The 13,129-nt window shown below is 42.0% G+C and overlaps 2 protein-coding genes across 2 annotated transcripts in view; both read right to left on the bottom strand.

Annotated features, from left to right (window-relative positions):
* The window catches only part of SARC_07696 (hypothetical protein), a gene marked incomplete at its 3' end in the record, with an annotated part of 14,478 nt that extends 7,685 nt beyond the window's left edge, over positions 1-6,793 (bottom strand). The window contains exons 1-7 of the mRNA XM_014298352.1: positions 6,561-6,793; positions 5,882-6,021; positions 5,107-5,236; positions 3,644-3,762; positions 2,709-2,902; positions 2,106-2,191; positions 807-966 (exon numbers count right to left, since the gene is read on the bottom strand). Coding sequence (XP_014153827.1) covers positions 807-966; positions 2,106-2,191; positions 2,709-2,902; positions 3,644-3,762; positions 5,107-5,236; positions 5,882-6,015 — 823 coding nt within the window. The 5' untranslated portion in view covers positions 6,016-6,021; positions 6,561-6,793. The remainder of the gene's footprint in view (positions 1-806; positions 967-2,105; positions 2,192-2,708; positions 2,903-3,643; positions 3,763-5,106; positions 5,237-5,881; positions 6,022-6,560) is intronic.
* An 871-nt stretch (positions 6,794-7,664) lies between these two features.
* Positions 7,665-11,975, bottom strand: SARC_07695 (hypothetical protein). Its single transcript, XM_014298351.1, has 2 exons — positions 11,142-11,975; positions 7,665-10,075 (listed from the first exon to the last, which is right to left on the bottom strand). Exons 1-2 carry the CDS (start codon positions 11,788-11,790, stop codon positions 8,211-8,213), a joined length of 2,514 nt encoding a protein of 837 aa, XP_014153826.1. The 5' UTR covers positions 11,791-11,975; the 3' UTR covers positions 7,665-8,210.
* Between the last annotated feature and the right edge of the window lie 1,154 nt (positions 11,976-13,129).

The raw sequence follows: 13,129 nt of genomic DNA, 5'->3' as shown, positions 1-13,129 counted from the left end.
ATATATATCTATATATACATACATACATACATATATATATATATACATTTACCAATATATTATGCGTAGGATTTGTTGCCCTCACGGACTTGACAGGTTTGCATACAAGCGATTATATCAGTATCAAGGGTGCGATGTGCGTGTATATATTCCAATGCATGTTCGATTGCGCCTCTAGGCATGGGGATGTGCATAAATATTCCCTCGCATAACCGTTGACACATATCTACACACATAGGATACATATGCTTATGCACAAATACACACGTACATATACACCAAAACAGTTACAGCGTTCTCGAGGTAAGTATGAAAGCGTCTTGGATATGTTAAGTGCGATTCTCATATGTACGAACAGATACACACAGACTCACACACACAATTACATTCAGCTGCTGTGTAGTGATGTTGACTAAGTTGTCCCGTTAAGCTGGCTGTGCCATAGCCGGTATAGTTCGTTTAAAAGACATCCTCACCGTCAGTATTGTACCAGTGTATATCTCTCTCGCAGGCGTCCAAGTCATGTAGTTATGTATCCGTGCACACACGCAACACAACTTCAGACTATATATGCAGTCCTCGAACACAAACATACCTTAAATATACAGCTTTTCATACTTGAGTACAAATGTAATAACTAAGGGTATAAATAAAATGTATATATAATGCACACACACACACGCACACCACACGCACACGCACACATACATATACAATATATAGATTTATAGATATAAATACAAACATATACATGTACATATATAATACATATATAAATACACACACACACACACATATATATATACCCGTTACATCCGCACTGGCCAGTCCTCTGCCCGTCCCGTTTTTGTGCGTGGGGTGGGGTTGTGTGTTAGCAATTCCGTCGTTGTGGATGGAGCGAACGTCTCTTGCCTGTGACTGTTCGCGACTGTTATGTGAAGTGAATTGGTCGTCCTCACCACTCTCCTACACACATGTGACATACATACATGAGTGAATATATGGACGAGTGAAGCAGTGGACACTCTGCCAGTAGAAGTACACACACGTGACATACATACATGAGTGAATAAATGGATGAATGAAGCAGTGGACACTCTGTCAATAGAAGTACACACACGTGACATACATACATGAGTGAATGAATGGATGACTGAAGCAGTAGAAGTACACGCACGTGGCATACATACATGAGTGAATGAATGGATGAGTGAAGCAGTTGACACTGTCAGTAGAAGTACACACACGTGACATACATACATGAGTGAATGAATGGATGAGTGAAGCAGTTGACACTGTCAGTAGAAGTACACGCACGTGACATACATGCATGCATGCATGAGTGAAGTAGTTGACACTCTGACAGTAAAAGTAATCGATGGCAAGTGCATGACTGTATCTCTACGAACGTGAATAAATGAGAAAGCTGAGATTTGTTGCGAAACAGCTAAGATTTGTATATATCTAATCCTAAGATCTGATTCACACAACGTTTTCACATGCGCTTGCAGTTGTCGCGTGCTTGTACATAAACGAGCAGACCCATAAAAAGACCCCTAGTTGCATAGCACTATTGACGCACATGTATTTGGGGAATATGTGAGTATTGCAGTGTCGCTGCTACACTCACATGCCAGTATAGTATTTCCCTGTACCAGAGTAGCTATATCTGCTGAGTATATGCGGCAACAAGCTCTTATCACCAGCATACCCTTTGCTTACCCTAGGTTCACCCGCAGAAGTGCCCATGTAAATGGGGTCTATATCGCGTGGCTGAATGACAAGGGACCATACTACTGACACGAGGAGGTGTTGTTGATGATGCTACTGACACGAGGGGGTGTTGTTAATATGCTACTGACACGAGGGGGTGTTGTTGATGATGCTACTGACACGAGGGGGTGTTGTTGATTACGCTACTGACACAAGGGGGTGTTGTTGATTAAGCTACTGACACGAGGGGGTATTGTTGATGATGCTACTGACATGAGGGGGTGTTGTTGATGATGCTACTGACACGAGGGGGTGTTATTGATTATGCTACTGACACGAGGGGGTATTGTTGATTATACCAAGTGCTTATCAATGAGAGTGAAACAATGTACCTCTATTAGTGCGCTTGTATCAGCCGAGTGATCGCCATACAAGAATTTGGTCGGCGTCCAATCACCTTCATAGTCCATATCAGTGACTGCATGGAAAAGAGAAAAGGGGTTGTGGGCTTGGGTTTTATGGTTTAGGGTTAACGAGATGTAGTCCGACTGTGATTCTGAATGGTAGCCATAGTGACCTGGGATATAGAACCTGAGGACAAACACGCACACACGCACACACACTAAATATTATATATATATATACATACATACATATACATAATTACATACTTACATAGATAAATCTATACATACATAGATACAAACATAAATAAACACACACACACACATATATATATACACACACACATATATATATATACACACACACACACACATATATATACATGCATGCATAGAAAGATAGATGCATACACGCACACGCACACACACAAACACACACACATACATATATATGATCTGACAAAATACATAGCAGAAATCGTATATGCAAACATAAACAAACGAATTCGGTATAACAACACACAGACATACAGAAACACAAACATACGTATAAAATCATTAACGTATTGACATACAAACGTATAAACTTACACAACGCAAAGAATTCAGGAATCTCAATGAGCAGCTCCCATACATCTCTCACAGACGCCTCTATGTTGTTATTTTGCACAAGGAATTCGGGTTTCTCCAGCTTTGCCGCTTCGGCATGCTTCCCCTCAGCGGCGAGTCTCTCCATCTTCTCGTTGTACATTTCGGTGCGATAGTTAAACAGCTTGGTGGCGAACCTGATGATAGTTATAGTACAACCAACAGAAGCCAACACATGTACTAAGATTGTGCGGATGGCGTATGTGGCATGCATGTCGACTGTATACGTGCATGGTGTAACACATGATACGTGCATGGTGTAACATATGCTTGTATTGTATATATCTCATTGGTATTTTCGCCTGAACTGCACCAAAGTAGAGCTAATATACATTGTGTATGGAGATGATATACATATGTGTATGGAGTTAATATACAGGTGTATATGGAGATAATATACATGTGTATAAGGAGATAATATACATGTGTATGCAGCTAATATAGAAATGTGTATGGATATAATATACATGTGTATATGGAGATAGTATACATGTGTATGCAGCTAATATAGAAATGTGTATGGATATAATATACATGTGTATATGGAGATAATATACATGTGTATGAAGTTAATATACATATCTGTCGTTGCCAATCTCACTTCAGCGCATTGACTCTTTCTTTTTCGTGTAACAACTCTTCACTTCAGTGCTTGCACACATCGAGGAACCAGTAGGAGCACTCATATGACAGGTAAACAATATCCACATACATACATACATACACACACACACACACACAAACTACGAGAGAGCTACCTGTAACGTAACTACACACACGCTAATGTAAGCATACTACCATTTCTTACAGTACTTCGTGAGAGCTATCTATCTGTAACATATCCCATATAAACGTTCGTGCAAGCACATATAACTCACCACATTCGCGTTGTTTGACGTTTACGGTTTTCCAACATCTCTGCGCTTTCAAAGTCAAAGTCTCCATCGCTGTCGATTGACTTGAGCTTCTCCCACACCGCATGAAACAGATCAATTTCCTAAGACGAAGATTTTAAGAATTTTAAGAATTTGTAATTTTAGAAACTTGGGATTCTGAGACTTTAAAATCTAAAGTAGAACTTCAGGATTGGTTGGCTTCTAGGGTTGGACAAGTTAGAAGCGTCTATGGCCATAGAATGAATAATATCCGTTTCCTGCGGTGGGTGTATAAGCGCAAGTTTGAATACGTACGTCTATAAGGCTGTTGTTCAATATCACTAAAGTTGTGTAAAACTATATAACAGTATCACTACAGATGTGTAGACTATATAACAATATTAGTGTAGATAGGTAAACTATACAAGAATAATAGTATAAATGTGTAAACTATATAACAATATTAGTGTAGATAGGTAAACTATAGAACAATAATAGTATAAATGTGTAAACTATATAAAAATATTAGTGTAGATAGGTAAACTATATAACAATAATAGTATAAATGTGTAAACTATAGAACAATATTAGTGTAAATAGGTAAACTTTAGAACAATAATAGTATAAATGTGTGAACTATATAACAATATTAGTATATATATGTAAAATCGCAAGCATACCATAATATACGTGTTGACAAAGGAGTGATCGCGAATATGCGTGTATTCCTATAGGTCTACCATACAAAGCGTACGTCGTTCCGGTTGTGTGCACATGAGGGGTATGCTCCCAAAGAACAGGGATCATGTATGTAACAGCATGCGTGATATAGCTTGAAATGACATGTGGTGGTTGCAGGTCTGTAGGATATAAGGGGTTTTTAATCCAGCTGTTGGGTTTTGTTTGGTGTGATATCCGCTCAGGACACTCCAGAGGTACGTTTTATGCATGGTGTGGTTAGCATGTGTTGTGCATAGTCACATGCGCGTGTGCACATCTCTGCATTTCCCCTTCGAGCCCATGACCAAAACATCAACAGTTGAGATAAAGTACATATCATACTGTACACAGAAACCATTTGGTAATGTATATAAATAACCAACGACAATACCTTCTCCGCTCGACCCACAGCTTGAGCACAAACCTACATACGCTCACACAAGGACACACACACACACACATACGTACACACAGATAGCGGCTTACACTTGTAAGGACACTTCCAGATATAGTCATATCCATACTTTCACTTGACACATTCACATATAGTCATATCCATCCTTTCACTTGTCACTCTCAGGTATAGCCATATCCATTCTTTCACTTGACACATTCACATATGGTCATATCTTTACTTTCCCTTGTCACTCTCAATTATAGTCATATCCACACTTTCGCTTGCCACGTTCACATATAGTCATATCCATATTTTCTTTTGTCACTCTCAGTTATAGTCATATCCATACTTTCGCTTGGTGGGCAAAGCGCATTCTGACATCCTCCGCTCCTTTTGATTCGACATGCACACGATTTTCCCAACACAGATCCAAATGTTCCTCATACACATGGGCCCAGAAGTCTAACGACCCAGTACAACTGCAGGGGTTATAAGGTATCAGTAGGTCAAATTAACTAATTAATTTCAATTTCTATTCCATTGGTTCCATAGCCAGAACATATAGTGTTGATCGTATACGTGGGCCGAATGGACTATTGGCAAGCAGCTTAATCTCAATATGCGGCACTCGTACACATACTCTAATCAGATACAAGCACAATGGTAATATTAGACAGTGCAAATCAGGTCAATGGACTATTAGAAAGCATCTTTACCTCAATATGCGGTACTCGTACACATTCTCCAATCAGTTACAAGCACAATGGTACCACTTGTACTAACAGACAGTGCAAATCGGGATAAATGACTATTGGCAAGCAGCCTAATGTCAAGGTGCGATGGCGGGTGATATACGTGGCGTGCATTGTGAACTGCAAAATCCAGTTCTTCAGCCTTACTGATATGAATAGTACACATTCGCGTGTACATGTCTATTAATGTAGCCTCTACATCAGCTTACGATCTAACGGTTCGCAACGATATATACACAAAGGATTTCCAATCCGGCTCATAGAAATCCGCATTGGTCCCAAAACTTCACAGAAATCAAACACAAAATCTCTTTGTGCCTCGTCTCCATGGCAACCATACCTACTTGAAATACGGACTTATACAGTACATACTTAAACTTAGGATTCGTAGCGACCTCCACCCATGCGCGGGCCATTTGCAGGTCCTCTTCTGGCGAATATCTCTCTGAACTGCCGTCGTGGACCAAATCAGCAGCCGCAGAGCCATTGGATTCATCATCACTCATGATTGGCTGTAGAAAGGGAACAGTGGGTGTTGATATATTATCGCAAAACTCAAATATTCAAACCTATATATACATTTATATATATATATATATATACATACACACACACACACACACACACACACACACACACACACACACACACACCCACACACACCCACACACACACATATATATATACATACATGCATACATACATACACACATGCATACACACACACGTACAAACATTCATATACATATACATACACACACACATACACACTACACACACACACACACACACACACACACACACACACACACATATATATATATATATATATATTAGATATATACATTCAGAGTCATATTCTAAAACTTTTGTATATGCAAATGTACAGACTTACTACAGTACAAGTTATTCATCATGTTACGCCGAGATGTACAAATAGGAACAATATTGTTAAATTACTGAGGTCATATATTGCGTTATGGCTGACACCATGGAACAGGCATTCAGATAGATTGTACGCATATTCTACGGTTCAGATGTATATATCTACCTTAAGCAGTTAACAAAATGCGACAACACGCATTCAAGCTTGAATAACAGTGTATACTGTAATGACTGCTTGGTCGGTCTCTCGTTAGCAGAGTGAAGATAGTGTCAATCACATCTATATCAAAGTATGCCTATAAGCGTTTCGTCTCCGCCCCACCTAACGTCAATTCAATTTGAATCCATGATCCACGATGCAGCCCACATAGCGTTCCCACAGTCTCGAGTTGAAATTCAGTCACACGAAAGTTATAGAATTCTATGTGAGAGCATAAGCGGTTTAAAAACTGAGAGGTTTTTAGAGTTTTGAAATTTTAGGGATTTTTGGGATATAGGGTTTTTGGGTTTTACAGCCAACAAGGCTATCACGAGGACCACGAGCACCTCTACCGTCTCGTAATACCGTATTTATATTTAAAGGTGGGACGTGCATTAAACGATGTATGAGGAAACGTAAAGAATATAGAGCCACAGACTTAGGCGCTTTGCAAAACGTTGCAGGAAGTGTCGTTGCAAAACTTTGTAGGAAGTGTCGATAAAGGAAACGATCTACCGGGTCTCGAGGTAGTGCCTAGTTTAAACAATAATACATACGTGAGACAGAGTGAGAGGCACAAGACCCAGGTATATGCATACAGTTCACACGCCCACTTCAGGTGCAACCATATACAATACCATATAGAATCATATTCTATATCAAAAGCATTCTATATAATACAAAATTGCACATAGGACCATGCATAAAAGCAATGCCATATATTAACGTCCATACTCTACCGTAGTATATAGGCGTACATACATAATTTCTGGAACTACCCTCGGGTGACCTCGGTTTATATATCTTGAATCACAATGAACCACAATCAGGTTGTACATAATAGTCTCACGAGGCTGTGATGAGTGGCAAGTATCCAGATATATAAACAGGCTAGTACCGGGGGATCATCTACAAATTAAATCGTCAGCAGTTTAAGTGAACTGACTTAGCAGGTGCAGTACTATTTGTACCTGAATTTGAAAATATCAACTATGATTTATTTATATACATACACATTCTGTTTTTACGCTTTCTGTTCTTTTTTAAGAAGGCTATGACATTCATCGTATGCCGGAGATGATACAACGCATTGCCCGTCTCCTTATTTGTATGCGCGTATGGTAGGCAAGCGGACGGGTTCACTGCACTGACTTCTGTGAAAGTCTTTCAATAAAGTACCACGACTTATACAATATTGAACAGATTGGTCGGATTAAATTACGAATTGATTTGCGAACTTCCTTTTGGGGTCCTTTCCAAGCATACACAGAGGGTTGTCAGTTAATATTACTAAGCAAGTTTACTGAAAGAAATCTGGCTCTATGTATAATTTCTAACAACTATCAGCCACTCCGAGGGCACTTATGTACAAAGTAAACTCAAATTCAATCTTCAGCCATATGCCGCGCCGCAAGGATTTATACTACCCGAGTCAGTTACCCGCATACCCGTCCACAGCACCACCATGGACACTATATGAATATATATATATATATATATATGTATATATATGTGCGAGCGTTACGAATGATTGGTATTATGCTGATACTCTAACAAGCAAGGAGCCAGCATGAGTGACAGGTGCCAGCACCCATCTCATTTGTGGCAGCAGAGTATCTAGCACTTATCCGACAGTTGTTTGACCAGGTCAACGTATGCAGGGACCAAGCTCTTCAGATCCTTCAGCGCAATGTACTCGCGGGGGCAGTGAGCATCGGTGATAGAGCCGTGGCCGTACAGTACAGCCTTGCCATCAAAGTTGAAGTACGGGATGTCTGTATTGAAACACGCCGTGCCAAAGTCGAACCCAGTAATCAGGTCATTGACATAGGTCATGTCCACGGGATCGTTCTTGGTGATCACCTTCGCACTGACATCCGCATACTTGGAGCATACGCCTTCAACCACCTCTAGCACAGTCTCCGGTGCACTGATGAGTCGGAACAACAGCTCAGCGCTGCACTCTTCGGCCAAGGCATTGACGGCTTGACCACCCGAGATCTTACCTACATTCACATTGGTCACACCCAGGGATTCGCTCTGTGGGAAGGCGTACGCCCTGATCTCCCCCAACACACCCAGCATGTCGTCTATAGCCGAACGTCCCAGGTGCGGGTACCCGGAGTGAGCCGCCACTCCCTTGGCCGTGAGCGTGCACTTCAGTATACCCTTTTGCAGCAGCACCACCTTGGCATCAGTTGGTTCGCCCACTATCAGGTACTGCGGGTTGATGCCTAACTCGTTGGCCTTGATCATGCCCTCGTGCGTAGTTTCTTCACTGACCACAAACAACAGACCCACAGCCGAGCGATTGGTCTCTGTGAGTGTCTGTGCGGCAATGAGCATGGCAGCTATAAGCGACTTGGTGTCACACGCACCCCTGCCGTACAGGTTGGTGTCGTCTACTGTACTGGGGAACCATGGAGGTACCACATCGAGGTGTGTGTTCATATACACCTTTGGTGGGGCAGAGTTCACCTCTCCGTTGGCATGGTTACGCACGCAGTGCAGATTGTACCTACTGCCCACTGCCTGTTGTGCCACATTCCACCCCCGTGCGACCAACCAGGACGTCACAGCCGCGGCCATGTGCTGCTCGCTGCCAGATGTGCTATTTATATCCACCAATGAACGAGCGAGCGCCACCACGTCATCTCCAGCGTCCATTACCCGGCGCACACACGCTGCTTCGGATTGGTCTAGAGAACCCTCTTCACACGGCTCTACTCGAGCTCGCTTCTGCGGCGTCCCGCTATTTCCGTTCTTAACAAAACCGGTACCAACGTCAACCGTCACGCCTTTCCGTACGCGACTGTCTGCAGATACAGTTGCAGACGATGAGGTGTACTCGCGCACCCACTTGCCACCCACACACACACCACCCACAGCCGCATCACCGAATATCGCAGTCGGCAGCATCTCCATCACATTCTCACAGTCCACCTTCAACACCACAAAGTCCGCCAACTTACCTACCTCGATGCACCCGGCATCCACCCCAAGCGCCTTAGCCCCCATCTCTGTGGCATATCTCAGCAGCTCCGCAGATAGATCCGGTACCCACGTGGTACCCACGTGACAAACAGCACCCCGTCTGTTCGTCTTAACTCTCTGGCCGTACTCGAGCCACCGCATCTCCTCCAGAAAGTCGATGCGCGCGTTGCAGTCCGTGCCCAGGCATATCTGCCCGCTCATGGGCTGCAGGTTGGGGAGTCCGTCGGCTAGGGCTCCCTCTGTCAAAGGACATACACACACCATACCTCCTCTGGCCACAAATGCCTGCATCTCAGCGTCTTCCGAGTGTGTGCAGTGGACGAGGGTCACGTGGTCGAGGCTGATGTCCAGATCCAGTAGCACGCGCAGGGGTGTCTTGTTGTCGAAGGAAGCTTTGCACTGTTCGATTTCAGCCACCTGTTCTTCTAAGTGCATGTGGAATGGCAGGTTGCGGTCTCTGGCGCCGCGGACGAGAAGGCCCAACTCCACTGTATGGGCGAGTGATAAATATTGTCGTATGAGGAATTCGTTGATAGACTTTTGTTGCTGTGTGTAGGTATGATACAAAGTTGTACAAGCGGAAATGCACACACCTTTCGAATATCTCTGAAGGCATTACTGGGTAACGTTCAATTGTGGAGTAACAATTGGTGTGCAGAGACTGTTTCGGATACGCATTGCCAATCAGTGGTCAGACCTAACTGCTGATACACTACTGTTACTTCAGCGTATATGTAAACACAGACTTCTCAAATCGGTACAGAACTTTTAATAGGCAGTCCTCTGTGAGCCAAAACCAACTGTTAAGAGTGATAGTAGTACTTTGCGTGCTACATCCTACTCTGCCGGCAATTGATCACTTTATATGCGGTTCAAGTATGACTGCGATTGGAACCGATACGCGGGACCAATTCGTCATGAATGATCCCGAATTGTATATCGATAAAGTATTCACGTTACTTATATATCTTGATTCGTTTCAAAAAACATACTGTACGTACGATATCACTAAGCTACACAGATTAAAAAAACACCCATACGCTCATGCACTATAACTCTACCGGAGGACGTGAATCCACACAGTTCAAAACTTCTCACTCACATTGCAGACGGCTTCACAGCTCGTAAGCCATATCGAGTGTATAACTAGAACAGTAGCAAGAACTTGCAAAATTGATATGCAAGACTTCTGCCATGCAATGGCTATAGATTACGGTAGTTATGCGCATGCCTACTGGACAAGAACATACTCTCTCTCTCTCTCTCACACACATATATATATACATATATATATAACATTTATAAGCACTGTCAATCCCATTACATAGTTTATTTTCAAGTCGCAAGACACCAACAAGTACTAGAGGCACTCATCTTAATTCAGTCCGAATAGAGCACAAAAAACACTACCTACATCTATATGCATGCCGAATTGCAGATACCTGTATATATATATCCATAGGTATTCCTTGAATTTCACTGTAACAATCACTGCGTGGTCCATACTAAAGTCTACAATACTCATGAAGAAATACAAGTAGTCAGGGTACTTACCTGGATCTACAGCTCGAATAGAGTGCGCAACAACACCACGCTTATAGTCAGAAAGTGAGTCCAACTGCTTCCAATACGCATCCAGGTCATGTGTTTCAAAGCGTTTCTGAGCCTCAGATAGCTCCTTCTTGCCACATCCAGCGAACTCATAGTACGCGTTCAACAATACTATACGTATACCTACTTCTTTTGCTGCCTCGAGAACTATGGAATCGTATTGATAAGGCATGTCCCCATGATGGAAGTAGTGGAATTCACCTACACAGGTTATGCCTGCATCTAGCATCTCAGTGAAACAAAGCACACATGCAGCCTTGAATTCCTTTGCACCTAAGGTATTCACAAGGTTATACATCTCATCTCTCCATCCCCAGAACGAGTTGTGTTTACTAGCGCTACTGTAGACCTCTCCTTTGCCTCTGAGCAGCCGTTGGAAGGCATGTGAATGCGCATTCACAAAACCAGGTAGAAGAATGCCATCTACGTGGTTCACATTGTGATCACTCGATTCACTCAACTCAACACTGCTTATAACCCCGTCAGCTCCAATGCCTACGAAAATGCCACGCTCAAAGGAGGTGCCTGTCCAAGTCCATTCCGCGCATATGCGCTGATTCGGCTGTGTGATATCAGATGATGCTACTGTCATAGTGCCAGATATTGATTTGTTCCCCTGTTCTTACTTGAGGTGCGGAGGTATTACAGGTAGTGAAGGTATCAAATATAATACGACGTGTTCCGTGTTTAAATCTCAGTTCAATACATTTATTGATTGCACTTGTGCGAGTGCGAGTGTGTACACACTCACTGCTCACATACATACGTAAACGCAGCATACTCGCATAGCATCTCTTACACTCGTTGTAGTGTGCCTCATAGAGCATATATCAAAATAACCAGTACCAATACCGTATCTATTTCTCACTGTGTACATGTTTTGATTGGTCGTTGATGGCGTGTCAGATGTCATGAAACTGTAAATATGACATCACGGAAAGTAGACCTCAATTCCAGCGTATACGTTTAACGGATGTAAAAAGTATTGGTATAAATACAAACGTCGTAACGTAAAAGTGGGATAGAAGAAAGTAAGACCTAACACTGCAAATAATCGAACTATATTGGTATAAACGCCCAATTTATTGCTCCTCAGAGTCTATACATTGCAACTCTACCAAACATATAGGGCCAAACAAAGGTAAACGTTGAGTGTAAATTTCAGCACGTTGTACCTTTTAATACGTAATGGGGACGCCTCTATGCCAATTTAAATTTGGATATGATGTAATCACGTCATACTGTATTGAACAAATATTTTGAAATTCCACTAATGAAAACGCAGTTTGAAAATTTCAAAAGCCTATGTATAAATATGTTACGTCATGCATGTTTCTGCCAAAGAAGGGTATTGGAATTCCGAATTTGGCACAAGAAAGGAAAATAAACGCACCTCAGATTTCAGAAGTTCCGATATGCACACACCATCCTGTACCCTGTTGTGTGTATTTTTCTAATACTATTGAAATACATATAGCGTTGATATAAATACTGGTTCAAGACCAAATACGATTGAATAATAGTCACAACCACAAGTAACTTTGAATATAACAACAACCTTCAACAGCTTTACCATGACGGATGGCTATGTAATGAAGGTACAAATCGATTCTCACTATAACTGCCCTTGAGAAGAAAGGAATCTACGAAACGATGTACTCCGCGGTATCACTATTTACTACATTTTAGCTAAAAGTTTACAAATGCCTGTTACTATACACAGTTTTATATCCTTTTGTAAACTGTTGCGAATAGGTATTTAGATACATAAAGGCCATTGTCACCATCATATAAGCACTACCAATACTTTTCTTTGGAATATGTCGCTCTCTCATATATATATATATATATATATATATACAAGTATACACACACACCCACACGCACACACACACGCACACACACACACACACACACACACACACACACAC

This window comes from Sphaeroforma arctica (assembly GCF_001186125.1).
Source record: "Sphaeroforma arctica JP610 unplaced genomic scaffold supercont1.627, whole genome shotgun sequence".
Taxonomy (NCBI): Eukaryota; class Ichthyosporea; order Ichthyophonida; genus Sphaeroforma; species Sphaeroforma arctica.
The sequence above is the reverse complement of the archived record's forward strand: the minus strand, read 5'-3'. Positions and strand labels throughout refer to the sequence as shown.

What these genes read in the sequence shown, in the direction of transcription:
- SARC_07695 (XM_014298351.1), bottom strand. Translation starts at nt 11,790, where the DNA reads ATGACAGTAGCATCATCTGATATCACACAGCCGAATCAGCGCATATGC. An exon ending in TATTCGAGCTGTAGATCCAG is followed by an intron (nt 10,076 to 11,141) that starts GTAAGTACCCTG and finishes TCGCCCATACAG; the next exon opens with TGGAGTTGGGCCTTCTCGTC.